This window comes from Oryctolagus cuniculus, chromosome 4, assembly GCF_964237555.1.
Source record: "Oryctolagus cuniculus chromosome 4, mOryCun1.1, whole genome shotgun sequence".
Lineage (NCBI taxonomy): Eukaryota > Metazoa > Chordata > Mammalia > Lagomorpha > Leporidae > Oryctolagus > Oryctolagus cuniculus.
The window spans coordinates 155,771,508-155,791,484 of record NC_091435.1 but is presented as its reverse complement, the minus strand read 5'-3'; the positions used below and the strand labels follow the sequence as shown (position 1 = coordinate 155,791,484).

Below are 19,977 nucleotides of genomic sequence, written 5' to 3'. Positions count from 1 at the left end.
TCATGTTGTTTTGGTGTAAAGACAGAACTAAAATAGAGGAACTGATCATAAAGACATCTGCAAATACACCAGCAACCCTACACATAAAATGTTTCAAATGATTTTTTTTCATACTCTTATCAGTGAAATAAGGTCTATTCCCTAGAACAAGTAAGCTTTGTGACTATTATAAAAATATTTTCTCAATATGTCTACTTGCTCTAAGTGGTATTAGTTTAGAAGTGAGAACAGTACTTCATCTAAACAAAACTAGAATGGATTTCCTCAATCTGCACTCTCAGAATCAATTTTTTAAAATTTTATACAGATTAGAAGATTGTAATATTTGTCTTTATGGGTCTCCGGCTGTCCTAAAGTCTCATTCTGTCATTAAGAATTAACAATGGTATCATCTATACCTGGAGGAATAAGTTAAAATAGCTAAAGAAATACTTCTCACCATCAATACATCCAATTTTCCCTGTATTATTAAAATTTCCAGAAGAAAATTAGTTTACAATCAAATCTATTGGAAATTATCATTTAATATGAAAGCTTATGAGCAATATTACTAAACTGTGAATAAATTCATTTGCATCAAAATCTCAAATCCATGAAAAAACACAAAAGAAAAAAAACACAAAATATCTGCATCTGCAGATATGTGTTAACGTATCTCTACGTTCAGCTTTCCAGTTTCTCTTTCATCTCTGAATGGAACAGGGTGGAACAGAAAAACATCTAAGAGCGCTAAGATACACAAAGACTCAGAAAACTCCCCTGTAAATGTCTCGTGCAAGTGTGACTAAACAAATCAAGATGTTCTCTAAGTAAGAAAGAACAATGAAATTGTGCCCCTGTAGGTAAAATTAGATGTTTTCTTTCATTCTTTCTAATGAAATGCCTACCACTTAAGATATACTGGCCAATATATTTACTAATATTTTAGAAATTAGAGACATGTAAACAAAAGGGGGGAAAGAGAAAAGAAAAGCAAGGGGAAAAAGAATGAAAGCTGACACAAAAATGTTGGTCCAAATGCTTTTCAAACTTTTTTTTTGGAGGGCAAGGTTAAGAAGAGGTGGGGAGGGACTGGTACTGGGGTGTAGCAGGTGCTGGTTTGAGTCCCAGCTGCTCCACTTCTGATCCAGCTCTCTGCTATGGCCTGGGAAAGCAGTAGAAGATGGCTCAAGTGCTTGGGCCCCTGCACCCGTGTGGGAGACCTGGAGGAGGCTCCTGGCTCCTGGCTCCTGGCTCTGGATCAGCGCAACTCCGGCCGTTGCAGCCAACTGGGGAATAAACCAGCAGATGGAAGACTCTTCTCTCTCTCTCTCTCTCTCTCTCTCTCTGCCTCTCCCTCTCTGTGTAACTCTGCCTTTCAAATAAATAAATCTCCCCCCCCCTGCAAAAAAAAGAGGTGGGGAGAACCTACAGTGTAACACAAAGCAAAAGAATTATAGATGTTGAATTTTTCTGAAAAATTATCATCTATTTTGAATACTTCCTTTCTATATTTCCTTTATATTTTAAAGCTATAGATAGTTTCTTTCTTCCTCTAGCCTTCTTAGAGTCTTTCAATAGACCAAATGGCAAGCGTAAAAAAGGTGACATGGGCCAAGCATTTACCCTAACAGCTGCAATGTCCACATCCCACCTTGGTGTACCTAAAATCAGATACCCAGCTTTTGTGCTCCTTACTCCAGCTCCCTGCTAATGCAGACGCTGCGAGGCAGTGTGATAGCCTAAGTGGTAGGATTCCTGCCACTCATATGGGAGACCTAGATTCACTTTCCAGCTCCCAGGCCGCTGGGCCCAAGGCTGTTGCAGGCATTTGGAGAGTGCACCGGTGAATGATACTTCCTCTGTCTTTCAAATAATTTTTAATGTTTTTAAAAAGAAGGTAACTAAGATTTGTGGTACCAAATACGGAGACACCAATTAAACTATTCTGTTTTCATTCTCCCTGTTACCCAGCCTGGGAATTCTCAGTAAACAGCGATCCCTAGTAGCTAGGAAGTCATGCATGAACCACTCAGACAGTATCCTGTGTGTGACTCTCTATGTGAAGCAATTTCAATCCCATCCACATGAAAGAAAAATTTTTTAGAACATGGAGGAAAGAGATACAAATTTAAAAATCCAAGAAAGCAATAATGGGAAAAGGCAAAATTATTGATCTGTCTTGTCTTCAAAGACTACACATTATATTCAGCTCCTACAGTCATTCAAAAAAAATTTAATTTACTGCTCTACTAAAGAGTACCAGTGACTGCTTTAATTAATTCTGTTATAGCACTCACTTCAACCTATCACCATTCTTGCTCAAGGTAGTCGGTTTTTTCCCTAACAAACACTCAGCTATGCATACAAGTGGTATCTAATTAGAGAAGTCACACACTTTGAAGGCTAAACCAAGCAAGAAACTTGGAGAAAGCAGGCTGTGAGTAGGCTCTGACAGATGAGATCTGATAGCCCTACCACCCCAGGTCTTCAGAGTGACACAGAAAGACTGAAGGGGAATTTACTCTCTCAAACTCATCCAACTGCCTATGAGGGTTTCACAAAAGAAGCTGAAATGGTCCAAAGAAGGAAAATGCAAAAAATCATTAACTTAAGGTTAGGAATGGATAGGAAGAGTTTGGCCATCTTTTTCCACATAATGGAGACTATTAATTTCCAAGTCACATTTCCATTCAGAATTCTAGACTGAGTCAACTGTCTCTTTAGTTTTCTTACTCGAAATATATGGTAGCAAGGCTGAGAACAGAGGGAATGAATGGCATGTAGATATATGTCCACTTTAAAGAACTATAAGGGAAGCCGGCGCCGTGGCTCAATAGGCTAATCCTCCACCTTGCGGCGCCGGCACACCGGGTTCTAGTCCCGGTTGGGGCGCCGGATTCTGTCCCGGTTGCCCCTCTTCCAGGCCAGCTCTCTGCTATGGCCAGGGAGTGCAGTGGAGGATGGCCCAGGTGCTTGGGCCCTGCACCCCATGGGAGACCAGGAAAAGCACCTGGCTCCTGGCTCCTGCCAGGATCAGCGCGGTGCGCCGGCTGCAGCGGCGGCCATTGGAGGGTGAACCAACGGCAAAGGAAGATCTTTCTCTCTCTGTCTCTCTCTCTCACTGTCCACTCTGCCTGTCAAAAAAAAAAAAAAAAAAAAAAAAAAAAAAAAAAACACAAAGAACTATAAGGGGTCTTTAAAAATTCATGCAAAGTACATATTATGAAAAAAGCCATTTCATAAATTAAAAAACGTTTGCACCAATATATAAAGTTTTCTTTTAATTCTATTTTCCATGAGCTTGCTGGAGTATTTTGTATAATATAACATTCTTGTGAAAATTAATTCCATGAGAACACCCATAAATAACTTCCAGTTGTAAGGAGCTAATGGATCCCTTTCATTCTTCTTTTCACATTTAACATCTGGAATAGATTATAAGTAAAAATGGGAAAGAAGATTGACTCTTTCCAAAAAATGGCCACGCAACTGATTAAAAAGAAAGTATTTCAGCTAGTTTTCATCTGTAAATTGCCAAGTTGGTTTACTTTGGGGGTTCTCATTGATTCAATTAATCATTCCTTTTAGTATGGTATAGGTATAATTCCACAATTTTAAAAGAATTATTTGACAGGAAGAGTTACACACACATACACACACACAGAGAGAGAGAGAGAGAGAGAAAGAGAGAGACAGGGAAAGACAGAGAGAAAGGTCTTCCATCCACTGGTTCACTCCCCAAATGGCCACAATGGCAGGGGGCTAGGTCAGGCCAAAGCCAGGAGCCTGGAACTCTATGAGGACTTCCATATGGGTGCAAGAGTCCAAGAATTTGGACCATCTTCCACTGCTTTCCCAGGCACATTAGCAGGGAGCTGAATCAGAAGTGCAGCAGCTGAGACTTGAACCAGTGCCCATATGGGATACTGGCTTTGCAGATGGTGGCTTAACCTGCTGTGCCACATCCCCAGTCCCATAATTCTACATTGTTGCAAGCATCCTGTTTGCTTTGGATGGGAGACAAAACTTAAAATAAAGATTGTATGTATAGTGATACTAACAGGATTAATCAAGAGCATGGAAAATCAACACTTGCATCAACTAGAATTCCTCCCTCTGAAACTACAGCAGCCCAGCAGCTTAATCTAACATCTCTCATATTACCAGAGAAAAGTCTTAAAAGGGATAATCATTTATGCCAGACTCAAAACATATCAAGAGGACAGCCTGATATTTTTTCATTTTGCAACAAACAGATATAAGCAAGGTTATGTCAAAATACCCAACTTCCATCTCTCACGCTATTTGTGGCTCACCACCTGGACTTTCTGTGTCTAGTGGTACTATGTGTAGGCCCTACAAGATGACTGCAGAACATCTCTCATGAGCTCCATACCCCCACTTCTCCTTTGTTGTCCCATTCTGCTCTGACACCACTGCCCCTCCAATGGTCCATGAATCCCCCCACCCATCAGACACTTCCCATCCTGCATCGAAGGAGTACAAACGAACCTCAGCAAACATTTGTCCCCACACCACCACCCACGGAGTTTTAAATCTATCCTTAGAAAACATTAATGGCATTACCCATGGGAAACCTTATAACTTCATAATATCCCGGAGCTTCCGTTCTCTTCACCGGTTCCATGAAGGGCCAAGCGCTTTGATGGCTCTTGGGTAAAGAAAAAAGTAAGGTCTCTAATATGGAAATTCCATGTGGGAGATCATTTCAAAATGTTTGCAGGAGACAAACAAAGGGGACACGCACCTTCACCTGCTGAAGGATGCTCTTCAGCGTGCTGTAAAGCTGGTCAGGGTCTTTGGGCTCCTTACTTGAAAAGAGTAAACATGAGGGACAATTAGTTTTGTGCTCTCTTGCCAGCTGATTACTATTTAGTTTATTCTTATGCAAACCTAATGTTAGAACCGTTCTAAATTTTTTACAAAAAGTGAAACTCACTCAACATTAGATTAGTGATGACAAGGGGTTTGCCCTTTTTCTCTAAGTTGCTGAGAGGAAAAAAAAAATCACACACCCTCTGGCACATACTTACCTTTTCTCCTTTCCACTTGGTTTCCAGCCTGTCTCTCCTATACATCAACAAAATTAAACACGGAATGAGAACTGCTTTTAATCAAGAGAATAACATAGTTAATACATGTCAAAAACACAATAAATCAAAGCCATGCCTTAATAAAATTCTTTCTGAGGAAAGCGTGCAATTCCTTTTACAGCCAACAACACAAAACCTTACGATTCTGCTAATGCTGCCCCATGCGCTAGTGTTTTGTAAAGCAAGAACTGTAACCTTTCAGAGAAAGTCATAAAAAAACTCCAGTCCTGTCAGCATATGTATTTTTTTAAACTGTAAGTCAAATCTCTTTTTGCTTATCACCATGTGAAAGAGTTGGGTCAGAACAAACTCTCTTCTGGTTCTTTTTATTTGGCCAATGCCTTGCTTATGATGTGAGATGGTTTAGCCTAGCAGATAGAAAAACCAGCCTGAAGTCCAATAGATCTGGATTTGATTTTCTGCTCTCTCCTGAAAAGTTAATTTACTCTGAGTAAGTTACTTCACTTCTTGCCTCTCAATTTATAGAAAAAACTCTAAAAATTAGGTGATGTTGGCCGGCGCCATGGCTCACTAGGCTAATCCTCCGCCTGAGGCGCCGGCACCCCGGGTTCTAGTCCTGGTTGGGGCGTCGGATTCTGTCCTGGTTGCTCTTCTTCCAGTCCAGCTCTCTGCTGTGTCCTGGAAAGGCAGTGGAGAATGGCCCAAGCCCTTGGGCCCTGCACCTGCATGGGAGACCAAGAGGAAGCACTTGGCTCCTGGCTTCAGATCGGCACAGCACACCAGCCATAGCAGCCATTTGTGGGGTGAACCAACAGAAGGAAGACCTTTCTGTCTGTCTCTCTCACTGTCTAACTCTGCATGTCAAAAACAAAATTTAGGTGATGTTATTTATGCCTTCTGAGATAGCTGATGTATGTGAAAAAAAAAATACGTGAGCATGCTTGACATAGGTAGCCATTATTGATATCATCGCTATTATGCTATTAATAGTGATAATAAAGGGAAGCAGAATTTCTGGGTTCTCCAATAAAAGGTCACATATAGGCTTAATAGAATAAAATAATATACCTTGCCCAAATAATATCTTATATTTTCTGGAGAATTTTAGTTTCATTTTGTTTACATAATTAAATTTCCAGTATACCAGAAGAACATGAATTATACCAATACAATGTTGGGTGATCCTCAATAACTTGATCTATAAAAAGAGCTATAATGCACAGTTTAACCAAATACAACAAATCTCGAACATACAGACAGGAACCCTCCAGAAAATGCCTTTAACATAGGGAACTTGAAACAAATGATTACTCTATCACACTTGGCAAATAATCTTTTCTAGAAGTTTGGGGAAAACTAATCTAGCAAACCACAGACCTGCGTAGGTTGCAATCATGATGGCAATGAGACAGGTGCAAATTGAGATGCTTGAAGACTAGATTGCTTATAATTCTATTAGTGGCTATTTGCCATTTAACACTAACTCACACAGCCATTCTGTGTTATTTCAATTTTTCCCCTTGTAAAAGTAGAATTCCCTACCCTCAAGGTCACATGCAGATCGTGTCTTAATAAATGGTGGCTACTAACAGCTATAATATGGGGGCATCGAAGCTCTCCTTGGTTGGTCTGAATTGGGTGGCAGAGAAAAGACAAAAAGGAGAGCATTTTCTGCCTTCATGAAAGCTTAGAAATAACACAAATATCAGGTAGAGCAACAAGACTTCCCAAATTACTGCGGTCAGGAAATTGTTTCAAACACAACTCATGCATTACCAAAAGGCTTCACTTTTAAAAGAAGGTCTATACATACTAATTCCAGGAATGCTTTCTATAGGAATTTGTCGAACTCCATCTTTAAAACATGAAAGTCCGGGGTAAACTTTCCGAATCTGGGCCTGTTTTCTTTCTATCAGCTTTTTAATTATCTGTAAAGCACAAGAAGAACACAGGTTTTGTGAAAGAAATCTATGGACATAGCTCATGTCAGCTAATCTACATAAACATTTTCCCAGCAAAATAAAAATATTTTATGGGAGAAAAGAGTAAATGCTATTTAACAGGTAAGAAATGAAAACATTCTATTACACCAGGCCCATTTAATGACATTCACACAACTGCTCTAAATGACTTCTTGCTGACATCCAGAAAAGACACTGTGGAGAGAACATGCTGCCCCTAGGGCTTACTTGTCATCTTTAGCATAAGAGCCAATTATTTTGCCCTGTTTCTCCGAGGAGCCTCTGCAAGAATTACAGGGAAGCAGCCCTAAGCATTGCTACCCAGTCAAGCGACAGAACCCCTTCCAATCCTGTATTGAGCATCTGTCCCTTTCAGATTAAAGGAGCAGGTGTATAAAGCCTCAGAAAGCACTGACAGCCTGCAACAGTCACAGCCCACTGTTATTTAAACCTTCCAAGCTATTCTGTCTGCATCAAAAAAGCAGCTCGAAGTGTTAAGACAGCACAACCAGGACACGGGGCACCAGGGCTAATCTGGGCATTTTGACAGATGTTTTGGTTTGTTGCGTAAATAATTCCTAATGTACTAGGGCAATTACTTATGAGGCAGTGCAGTTCCCTGCCCCCCTCCCTGACTCAAACACTTCAAAAATCTCCACCCTGAAATTAACCATATCATAACCAAATTTTGGAAAAGAAAAAACAAAACAGAAGTCATTAACCAAGTTCACAAAAATAAAAAATTCTAGCTCCTCGTTCCTTGATTTCAAACATACGCCTAGAACATACTGCAGCAGGAATAAATAATCCTAATAGTAAAACAAAGAATTTCATAAAATAAAAGGAACTAGTAAAAAAAAGTATATTCCTGGTAAATCTGTATCAGTGTTGTCCAATGAGTCACTCACATATAAAATTTTCTAGTAGACATGTTTAAAGCAAGAGTAAAAACAAAATTGGTGAAATTGATTTTAATAATGTATTTTACATAACCCATTATATAAAAATACCATTACAACACAGTCTAACAAGAAACAGAATGGGATATTTTACCTTTCACAGTATTCAAATGATTTTTACAAGTATCACTTATTCCAATTGCAACCCCTACCCCTACTCTAAGGAAGGAGGAACTGTTGAGGGTAGCAAATGAGTTCTATTTCCCAGCCCCTCAGAGTGTATGAGAGCAAGTCAGTGGTAAGTGTCAGTAGTGGAGATGGCCAGGAAACCAGTACAGTTGGACAGGAGAAGCAGAGAGTGGAGAGTTAAGCTTTACTTCATGAGTGATGACTCCAATGAAAGGAGGGGATACATAAGAGGCTGGTTCACCTGCAGTGGCTTCCTGGGGAATTTGTTTTGAGCTAGACAGCTTGGAATTGGAACCAACATGAGTAAAGTCCAACATAAGTCGATTTGTGGCACATGAATAGAAAGGACCATAAGTGTGGGGATGATGGAAAAAACCAGTAGGGAAAGTAACGAGGCAATTAGCAGGTGGAATTGAGTGTGTGTGTGCATATGCACAGAAGGGGAAGAGGATGATTCTTAAATTTTCTTTTAAGATTTATTTACTTATTTGAAAGGTAGAGTTACAGAGGTGGGGAGGGAAGTACACAGAAAGAGAGAGAGAGATCTTTGATCTGCTGAGTTTCTCCCCAAATGGCTGCAATGGCCAGGGTGGGGCCAGAACAAAGTCAGGAACCAAGACTTGGGCCATACTCCGATGGCAGGAGCTCCTGGGTGCAGGAGCCTAAGGACCGGGCCATACGCCAAAGCTTTCCCAGGTGCGTTAGCAGAGAGCTGGATTGGTAGTGGAGCTGCCAGGACTCGAACTGGTATCCATAGGAGGCAGCCTCTTAACCTGCTACACCACACCAGCCCCCAATTCCTAGATTTTAAGTCACATGGGGGACTATAAAGGACTTATACTTGGAAGGGCCAAAGTAAGGATGTTGCGAAACAACGTGATTTTTTTCTAAGGGGACACAGTCAAACTTTGTGACATATTGCAGACATACTGGAGATCTGGATTAGGGCTGCTCAATCAGTAATGTACACAAATATCACAAAATCAAAAAAAAACCTCTGAAATCTGAAACACTTCTGGTCACAATCATTTCAGATAAGGGGAACTCGGCCTGCACATGAAACCAAATATACTATTATGATGACTTCAGATCTCTTTCACAAGAACTAGGTTAACAGCTCCAAACTGCCATCAACCATTCAAGGGTGTTTGTAAGAAAAGGCTGGAGGCAAAGACTGAGAGGGGGAGGGGGGTGAAGGGATCTGAGCAGAAGAGAAAAAACGAGGAGGAAGCATTGTCTTCCAAAAAGTTGACTGCTTTGTTAGCTATCTAAAATAGCTCTGAGCTCTGGCTTTCCCCTTGGGGATTGGGGATTGGGGGGCGGGGGATGACACACCGTGTGCACTGTGAATTTTTCAGGCTGTGCCAAGAGAATCTCAGTTAACACGGTGGGGATGAGCTGGTGCCGCTGGGAGGAGGAATGAGGAAAGAGCAGCAGCTGACAGCACAGTGATGGCTTTAGTTGGCCAGCAGCCTCTAAGGCTGAACAAAGTGCTGCTGAATCCAGACCTACTCATTAAGCCCCACAGAGAACAATGGGGAAAGCCGGCTCCTCCAACGGAGACAAGGAGAGAGGGGAGCCTGCTGTGCTTTATTAACTCTATTTATTTGGAATTCTCTCTGAGGCTGACATCTTTGACCAAAAGGCAACAAAAGTTGTTTTTATTTTCTAATTTTAAAAGAAAGCTTTTTGCTCACTTCCATGGGAAGCGTTAAGCACAAATCCGTTTTAAGCAAAAGGCAAAGACTTAATGAGTAACTACTATTCACCAGATACCGTGTAAGGAGCTTCATGGCTAAGTCGGTAACACCTGACAAGCAACTGAGAACTGGGATTATGGTAGTTAATAGAAACCAGAAAACAAAGATGGGTTTAAGACAGACATCTTTAATTATTTGCTGGAGAAAAGTACACTAAAACAAATAACAGAAGTATCGAGTGAGATAGCTGTGGGATGACACAGATGCAAACTCCCAGTTTTCTGAAATCAAACACACTGGGTGGGAGGAAGATGACCCTGGGCTTCACACACAAAAGTCATTCATTTAATCAAACAGCCTCTGTGTACTCTCCAATTATGCTCTTTTTAGGGTAATTTTATTCTGCCTTAGAGAAATGTAAAATCTGTCAATCTTTCCTGTTACCACTTGTCTTTTCATACGCAGGAGTCACCCCATACCAGATAATAAATCACTTAAATATCTAGAAGTAGCAGCTTTCGGAATATACAAGGTGAAAAGAGAGATTAATGCACACTAAGATAAATGTCTATGTGAAATGATTAAGTGAAATTCATACAGATGGATCAAAGCAGTGCTCGGGAAGTTCAAAGGAGGAAGGCAGCAGTGCCTGAAATGGCTTGATCTGCATGTGTGTTGAATGAAAGGAGTAGGTAACAGATGAAGACATCAAGCAAGACGGTTAAAGCATCAGTAATGGCCACTAGACTGGAGATGGAGGCAAAGAGCTGATCGGGAAGAAGCGAAAGTTAAAACATGCCGCTATATGTTACATTTTACACAAATTTCACAAGTGCTGAGTATCTTAGGAATGGTGACCTGGAGAGGAGACTATCCAGGAAGTCTTTAAAGAAGAAAGCTAGATAAACCAGAGCAAACAGATTATGATGTGCACTCAACAAATGCACAAATACCAAGGAATGCATCACACCACCCCTAAGATGAGGCTGTAAGAAACATACATCCATCACTCGCTTACCTCTTTCTGCTTTTTAATGATCACAGAAAATTCTGTATATGGGATCCGAGGATTTAGCTCACATCCCATTAAAGTGGCTCCTTCATAATCCTTAATGTAGCCAACATATTTGGCTTTAGGTATTTTAATTTCTTTGGAGAAACCCTGCAAAGACAATAAATCCATTCATATGGACACTGTGCATCAAATATCTCCTGAGTGCTGCGTGCCAGGCATAGGCATCAAAACATGTTTCTTTCAAAGTCTCCTCCTACTAATCTGAAAAGATTAGCTTCACTCATGAAGTTCAAAAACATCAGAAATCAAACTATGCAAATAGAAAGCAAGACAACATAAAAGTGATACTAATAAAACAAATAATTTTTAAGGTTTAAAACAGGAACCAGTGTTAAGTAAAGATTGGGTTTAACTTTGCATTCAACTACATAATAAATATGGAAAATGCAAATTTTCCCCCAAAAATGTATTATGGGAGTTACTCAGACTTTTTATTTTTTTTAATACATATTTACTTGAAAGGCAGAGGGAGAGAATGAGGGAGAGACAAAGAGAAAAAGATCTTCCATCTACTGGTTCACTCCCTAAATGTCCAAAATCATCAGGGCTGGGCCAGGCTGAAGCCAGGAACCCGAAACCCCAGGTCTCTCATACTAGGGTCATCCTCTGCTGTCTTCCCAGGCTCATTAGCAGAGAATTAGATTGGAAGCAGAGCAGCCAGGACTTGAACCAGCGCTCAGATATGGGATGCTGGCTTTCTAAGAGTCAGCTTGACCTGCTGCCTGGCCGTTGGAATTTACTCAGATTCTTAACAAGTCAGTAACATTTATGGACACTCTAAAACAAAAGATTGTCAAAAAATGTTGCAAGGGGTCAGGGCAGTGGGTAAAGCCACTGCCTGTGACCCCAGCATCTTATATGGGTGCCAGTTCAAGTCCCAGATGCTCCACTCCTAATCCAACTCCCTGCCAATGGCCTGGGAAAAGCAGTGCAAGATGGCCCAAGTATTTGGGCCCCTGCACACATATGGGAGACCCAGAAGAAGATCTGGCTCCTGGCTTTGGATCAGTCTAGCCCTGGCTATTGTGGCCATTTGGGGAGTGAGTGAACCAGCAGATGGAAGAGTTTTCTCTCTCTGTCTCTACCCCTCTCTCTCTCTCTCTCTCTAATCTACCTTTCAAATAAACAAATAAACGTTAAAAAATATATTGCAGCTAGAACCTTAATGCTGAAAAAATGAAACCTCTTCTCTGTAGGTAAAAGCTGTCATAATTTACGGCTGATTCAGTGACATTAATGCCTTGCAATATACTCATGAACATCCTTTAAGCTGAAACAACAGCGTACTTCAGGGCATGACACTGAAAAATTCAAATAATAATTTACAATATAAACAGAATTTTTCTTAAGGCATTTATTTCAGTTACTTGCAGAAAATTATTTGAACTTCAAAACTATCACTAGCAGTTTGTTTCCTACCTTACTTTCAGCAAAACCTTATTTTCCAAGTAATTATTGCCATCATCATCAAAGAGGACTACAGACAAGTCACTTAAAAAGTTGTCAAATTAAAAAAAAAAAAAAAAGGAATCAGGCTTTGCAATGTAATTACAGTCTAGAAAGGCTGACAAACACAAACAAAAAAAGAAAAGAAAGTTGCAATAATAAACATAACAGTCATAAAGACATCCCAAAAAATGAGAAGAGGGGCCAGCACTATGGCGCAGCAGGTTAAAGCCCCAGCCTGCAACACCAGCATCCCATATGGGGTGCCAGTTCGAGTCCCAACTGCTCCACTTCTGATCCAGAGTCCAGCTAATGTGCCTGGAAAAGCAGCAGAGGATGACCCCAGTTTTTGGGTACCTGCACCCATGTGGGAGACCAGGAAGAAGCTCCTGGCTCCTAACTTCTGATTAGCTCAGCTCCTGCCATTGTGGCCATTTGGGAAGCACACCAGCAGATGGAAGACCTCTCTCTCTCTCTCTCTCTCTCTCTAACTCTTTCAAATAAACAAAATAAATCTTTAAAAAAAAAAAAAAGACTGAGAAGAAAACAAGGAGATTAATTTTCTGCCATCAGAAAATTTATTCAAGGAATAAAAAATTTATTTATTTTTATTTTATTTATTTTAGGAATATAATTAAAGAAGTCAATGAGCTTTATGTATAAAACCTTTAAAATTCTCTGGATTAAAAACCAATCCACAAGCAAATATGAATGAATATAAAAAGCTAATATCACTATACAAAAGCTGTTATAAATCAATATAAAAACATTTTAATAGAAAAAGGGACAAAATATAATAATGAACTGGCAATTCAAAAAAAGTAGAAATTCAGGGGCCAGAGCTGTTGAGTAGTAGGCTAAGCCTCCGCCTGCAGTGCCAGCATCCCATACAGGCGCCAGTTTGTGTCCCAGCTGCTCCTCTTCTGATCCAGCTCTCTGTTTATGGCCTGGAAATGCGGCGGAAGATGGCCAAGTGCTTAGGCCCCTGCACCCACATGGGAGACCTGAAGATGCTCCTGGCTCCCGGCTTCAGATCAGCCAAGCTCTAGCTGTTGCAGCCATTTGAGGAGTGAACCAGTAAATGGAAGACTTTTCTCTCTGTCTTTCCCTCTCTCTAACTGCCTCTCAAATAAAAAAAAATGAAATCTTAAAAAAAAAAGGTAGAAATTCAAAGGGTCAATAAACATGGAAAAATAAACCAAATCTCACTATGATCAAATAAAGTCAAATACATAATTTGCTATTTGGAAAAGGGAGTAAAAATTATTTTTTTTTCAATTATCATGTCCTTTCCTGAGCTCCCTTATATTCTGCAGACAAGAATAGAAATTGTTCCCGTATTTGGCAATACATAACAAAAAAACTTAAAAGTTTGGAAATAACTCTACTTCTAGACATTCACTCTAAGCAAATAACCATTAGTGATGGTAAATCATATATACACACACATGCACACATGTATATTTACATACTAAAAACACAGACATCTAAAAATGTGGTATTGGGGAAATAAATTATTCTCTATATGAATCCCAGGATACCATAAAAATTATGTGTAAAAATGGCAAAAACATTAAATGAAAAGATCTGTAACTAAGTTATATACACAGTATGAGCCAATTTATATATATACATTTACAGATAAGAAAAAATATAAGAAATCTATATATCAAAAGGTTAACCAAGTGGCCAGTGCTGTGGCGAGGGGTAAAGTCGCTGCCTGCAGTGCCAGCATCCCATATGGGTGCCAGTTCAAATCCCAGCTGCTCCTCTTTCGATCCGGCTCTCTGCTATGGCCTGGGAAAGCCGTAGAACAAGTTCTTGGGCCTCTGCACCCGCGTGGGCGACCTGGAGTAAGATCCCAGCTCCTGGCTTTGAATTGGCACAGCTCTAGCTATTGTGACCAGCTGGGGAATAAACCAGCAGGTGGAAGACCCCCCTCTCTCTCTCTCTCTGCCTCTCCTTCTTAGTGTAACTCTGACTTTCAAGTAAATAAATAAATCTAAAAAAAATTTAAAAAAAGGTCAACTAAAATTTTTTGGATAATAAACTGCAACCAATTTTTCTGTTCTTTGTGCATTACATACTCCAAAATTTCTACAATAACTATAACTTTTGTCGTTAGAAAAATAAATGGAATTATAAGTCACTGTTAAAAATAACATGCAGCCAAAGAATATTCCTAAAAAGGCTAAGCTGAAAACTTCTGATAAGCAAGTACTAAGGTAGCAGCAAAGCTCCCAGACTGCTACGTGCTATGGAACCAGGATGGTCTGTGGCCCACTTTAACTTTCAAGACTTTCCTCAGCTGTTATACAGACAGGGTTGGCAGACACTGCGTTGTTTCTCTCATTCGTGGAGGACTCTACCAACCCAGGACTGGGAATACCATATTCTGATATGTCAAGATGCACTATTGTACTTCACTTTTACATGGCAATTAAGGAACAAATCACTATATATCAACTATACTCTCTAATCCAGTCTCAGGTTTATTTGTGGCATAGGATTTACAAAACAAATATGTCCTTCTCCTAAGTAGGAAACACTCGGGGGAAACATCTGTCGCATGAAGGCTCCCTGAGTACATATTAAACAAAGGAAAGACAGAGCAGTGTTGCACAGTTAGAAACCTACCTGTTTCTTAAAGTATCCAATTGCATATTCATCTGCATATGTGAGAAAGTTCAGGATGTCATGCTTTATATGATATTCTTTCAAATGATTCATCAGATGTGTTCCATAGCCCTGTGTAGAAGTTAGCATACAGATAAATACATTAGGTTCTGGAGAAAAGAAATCCCTACAAATCCATCAGGAATGTCAGCAAACTTAAGAGTTTGTGATTATTATATATTTTACCAGCCAGGGTCATCCCTGAAGGAAATATAGTACTAACCACCTTTGTTGCATTTCTGAACTTTTAAAATGAACTACAAAAGCAAAAGATTCCAAGTTCTTAATCAGAGATAAGAATCAACATTTGAAAGTAGAAGCTTTTAGTTCTTGGAAAATAACACACCAAAGTTAGAAACTGCCAGTCTGTTCCTATAGATAACTTGCTGAACACTAATCTAGGAGTTTCTGGGTAAATGTTGATCATGAATTTCTTCTTATCTTTCAAGTACCTGTATACATAAGATGAAAAGAACTATGTAAATAAAAAGTGCTAATCCTCATAAGATTATTTACTAATCCACCTGTTTACAATGCGCCACAAATCAGCAAACCTCCTGAAGAATTGTATCATCACATAGGATATTCAGCTTAGTTTTATGAGACCTTTCTCAGCAAGGCCTGAGAAACCCAGAATCTCTGAGTCAGCTAGACAACTTCAGGAATTAACAAAAAGCAAAGAACAATGCTAAATAAATTAGTGATTGATAGATGAAAACAAAATGCAAGTCCCAGTTTTCTCAATGGCATGCATAGCTTAGAGAAAATTTATCAATTTAATATGATTATTTATAAGCCTCAGGAAAAAAAAAGTTAAATCTAAGCATCCAGATGTTACTATCTGCACATAGATGGTCTGTAATTTGTTGATGCATTTTTTCAAAAAAACTCAAAAGTACTCACAGGTATGATGTCATGGAATCATAGTACCTAAAGGGCACAATTTTTGGAACTCATTTAGTTCAACTCTCTATCCCACGTGAGGCTAGCAGTATTTTGTCAACTGTCACAAAAAGATCTGCTAGAATCTCTCTACTGTAGGGCAGTCACTTGATCCTAAGCTAGAACAATTCATTTTTGGGATCTGTATAGTTGAAAGTTCTTCCTAATATCTTCCCAAGATCTGACCTCTTGTTGTTTCTTTTTTTTTTTTTTTTTTTTTTTTTTTGGACAGGCAGAGTGGACAGTGAGAGTGTGCTTTGGCCCTGCAACCTGCATGGGAGACCAGGAGGAAGCACCTGGCTCCTGGCTTCGGATCAGTGCAGCACGCCGGCTGTAGCAGCCATTTGGGGGGGTGAACCGACGGAAGGAAGACCTTTCTCTCTGTCTCTCTCACTATCGAACTCTGCCTGTCAAAAAGAAAAAAAATCTTCAAGGAAAAAAATCTCATTATTAATAAGATATTTATTATATGTTGAAATGTTTGGGCAATTTGTTAAGGTGTAAAATAGGGGCCAGCACTGTGGCATAGCAGGTAAAGCTACCGCCTGCAGTGCCGGCATCCCATATAGGTGCTGGTTTGAGTCCCAGCTGCTCCACTTCCAATCCAGCTCTGCTATGGCCTGGGAAAGCATTAGAGGGTGGCCCAGCTCCTTGGGCCCCTGCACCTGCATGGGAGACCCGGGAGAGGCTCCTGGCTCCTGGTTTCGGATCAGTACAGCTCTGCCATAGCGGTTATCTGGGGAATGAACCAGCGGATGAAAGACCTCTCTCTCTCTGCCCTGCCTCTCAAATAAATACATTAATCTTTTTTTAAAAAGTAAAATTAGTTCCACCTATTTCTTTTTACTTTGTACCTACTAGATTTTCTTTTGGGGGGGGCGGGGGAGCAGAATGATGGATAGAGATAGATCGTCCATCTGCTGGTTCACTCCCCAAATGCCTGCAGCAGCCAGTGCTGGGTCAGGCCAAAGCCAGGAGTCCAGAACTCCATCTGAGTCTCCCACGTGGGAGTCCGGAACCCCAGTACTTGAGGCATTATTTGCTGCTCCCTGGTTGTGCACATGCAGGAAGCTGGATGAGAAGCAGAAGAGGCAGTACTCAATCTGATATGGGATGTGTTTTGAACCAAACACCTGCCCAGTATAAATTTTAAATTACATATGTAACTTGCATTTGAGGCCTGCATTATATTTTTATTGCATAGTATTGTTGAAGAATGATATATCTGTACCTATAGCTGTGGGAAAAAGTCACAAGATAATTAAGTGAGTGAATGAAAGGAAATAGAAGAAGAAAAAGATGCTGAAGCTAGACTGTAAGACTTTTCATGAAATGGAAAATAAGGGTAGGAGACAGATACTAAGAAGAGTATTTCAAATTTTAAAACTGCTTCAAGATACCATAAACAATTTAAGATACAATAAATAAAAGATAAATGAAAAACTGAGATGTAGTTGCAACATTTTCACAAAGATTTAATATCATGAATACGTAAACATCTTCTATAGGATCAATTTTAAAAAAAAAGAGAGAACCTAAGATAACCATCAAAGGATAGGCACAAGAAAAAATATATCCAGGAAATGTAAAAAATATGTTCAATCTCAATAGTAATCAGGGCACTACTGCGAGAAGAAATATTTCACCCAACCCTACGAAAGCATCTTTGAGGGTAAAGGCACTCAGTTTCAGCAAAAATGGAGGAAATGACACTCTCTAAGAACATCAGTGAAAATGTGAATTGTTGGGCCTGAGAGGGAAATTGGAACTTTTTATTTTTTTAATTTAGACTGGGGGGCGGGAGGCCATTGTGGCACAGCAGATTAAGCCTCCACCGCAATGCTGAAATATCATATTGGAGCACCATGTGGCTGCTCTGCTTCTGATCCAGCTCCCTGCTAATGCACTCGGGAACACAACAGAAAATGCGCCCATGTGGGAGACCCAGGTGGAGAACCTGGCTCCAGGCTTCAGGTTGGCCCAGCTGCAGTCCTTGTAGCCATTTGGGTAATGAACAAACAGATATAAGATTTTCTCCCACCACCACATCTCTTTTTCTTTCTCTCTCTGGTTTCCTCTTTGCCACTCAGACTTTCAAATAAATAGATCATTTTTGTATCATGGCAATATATATGGAATAAATTTCATTATGTAAATAACAACACATCCACCTTTTAGGTACAGGTGCATTCCAGTTACAAACATGAATACAGAAGCACCTGGAAGGATGCACACCAACAGCAGCAGAGTGGCAGGGGCAAGGGTGAATAGGATTTTTACTTTATCTGTACGTGACTTCTGTAATTAGAAATTATTTTTAAAGAAAAAAATTTTAGCTGGAGGAAAGGAGAAAGTTGGTGAGCTGGAGAGAATTCCACATATAGGGAAAAGCAGTATCTAGAAATCAATAAGAAATATGTCTTCTGATGAAATTCAATTTAACAAAGATGTAGGATGACACAGGAGGTAGGGTTTTGTTGGTATGCACTATCTCATAAGGAGTTCATAGAACTATTATTTCTTTTCCTTATCCACAATCCAATTAATTTTATTTAAGAACAATGATAACTCTTTAATAAATAGCAGCTCAAAACTTGCATAAGATATTTTGCATTACTGGCTACTACTTTGTCACTTCTCCAAAGAAATTTTCCAGATTCCAACGTCCTTTCGAGTAGGGGCTATGACTTTTAACTTGAACTTCCTCTGCATTTAGCACTGTGACCGGCAGTAGTGGCAGCTTGAACATCTCCTTGATTACACAGGCACTGACAACAGAAAGCTATTATAAGCAAACGTTTAGATTCTAACCCCAAAACTGCTTGTATTTCCCTTGTTTGTGTATCTATTTTTAACTGTTACTCAAAAGATTCTTTTTCCAAATCTATCCAGTAACTTTAGGGTTTATTTAAATACTTACTAAAGGAAACAAGTATTGGTGAAGTAATGGTAATGTTGTGTATAATATCAAAACTAAATACTTTTTACAAGACAAGATAGTCTATAACCAGTAAGGAGCTTCAAGTAAATTCTAAAATGTTGTCTTGTGAGTGCCTTGAGCAAGATAAATTCAAATATGATTCTAACTGAAAACATTCATAAGAATTTTTAAATAAGTTTGATTCTCAAAAATGACTGGGTACAAATTCTAAAGTACCCGTTAGTCAAGGCTTTTAATATAGCAAATAAACATTTAAAACCTCTACCTATTACTTTATGGTTTTTCAAAATTATGTGCTACTGCCACTGGGACTCATCCAGTTTCACTCAGTATTGGAGACGGGCCTCTATCTGTCTATAACTGATGAGTTGGTAAAGCTCTAATCTTTATCTTAGACCTATGCTATGAAAATATACAAAAAAACTTAAAAAATTCATGAAAAACTGGGTTTAAAAAATAAGTTCATTTTGATGAAAAAGAGCAAAATTCATGCAGAGGTTTTTCATAGTACATGCTTCATTTCTATGAACAGTTTTAAGATCTCCCCTAACCATGAAGGGCAGTACCATATCCCAAGAGTTGTTCACTAATCATTAACTAATGACAGAACACTGAAAAGAGATCAAGAAATTAATGAAAGAACAGTTTTTCCCATTCTTAATCCTACTAAACAATAGGTGCCTCATAACATGAATCCATAAACACATACAAGGGAATTTCAGAAGGTTTATAGAAAATGGAATAAAAAGATAAGCATAACAACCAAGCATTCAGTGCACTGGTTAAGACATCTGTATCTTGCATTGGAGTAGGTTTGATTCCTGGCTCCAGCTCCTAACTCAAACTTCCTACCAGTGAGGACCCTGGGAGGCAGTGGTGATGACTCAGGCAACTGTGTCCCTGCCACCCATGTGGGAGGCCTGACAGCTCTCCTGGCACCCAGCTTCAGCCCTGCCCAATCTTGGCCCCTGTGGGTGTTTGACAGTGAACTAGCAGATGGTAACTCATTCTTTCTCTGTCTTTTAAATAAATACATAAATGTCTGTTAAATGTTTTTAAAATGTAAAGTTTATTTTGGTTAAAATAGTTTG

General features: G+C 39.5%; 1 protein-coding gene across 3 annotated transcripts in view; it reads right to left on the bottom strand.

The window, feature by feature from the left end:
* The window catches only part of KAT2B (lysine acetyltransferase 2B), a 124,085-nt gene that overhangs the window by 2,491 nt on the left and 101,617 nt on the right, over positions 1 to 19,977 (bottom strand). For all 3 annotated transcript variants that reach the window (XM_051858848.2, XM_051858849.2, XM_051858850.2), the window contains 6 exons: positions 14,965 to 15,075; positions 10,825 to 10,968; positions 6,871 to 6,985; positions 5,037 to 5,073; positions 4,751 to 4,814; positions 4,570 to 4,654 (listed from right to left, as the gene is read on the bottom strand). In XM_051858848.2, the coding sequence (XP_051714808.1) occupies positions 4,570 to 4,654; positions 4,751 to 4,814; positions 5,037 to 5,073; positions 6,871 to 6,985; positions 10,825 to 10,968; positions 14,965 to 15,075 (556 nt within the window). The remainder of the gene's footprint in view (positions 1 to 4,569; positions 4,655 to 4,750; positions 4,815 to 5,036; positions 5,074 to 6,870; positions 6,986 to 10,824; positions 10,969 to 14,964; positions 15,076 to 19,977) is intronic.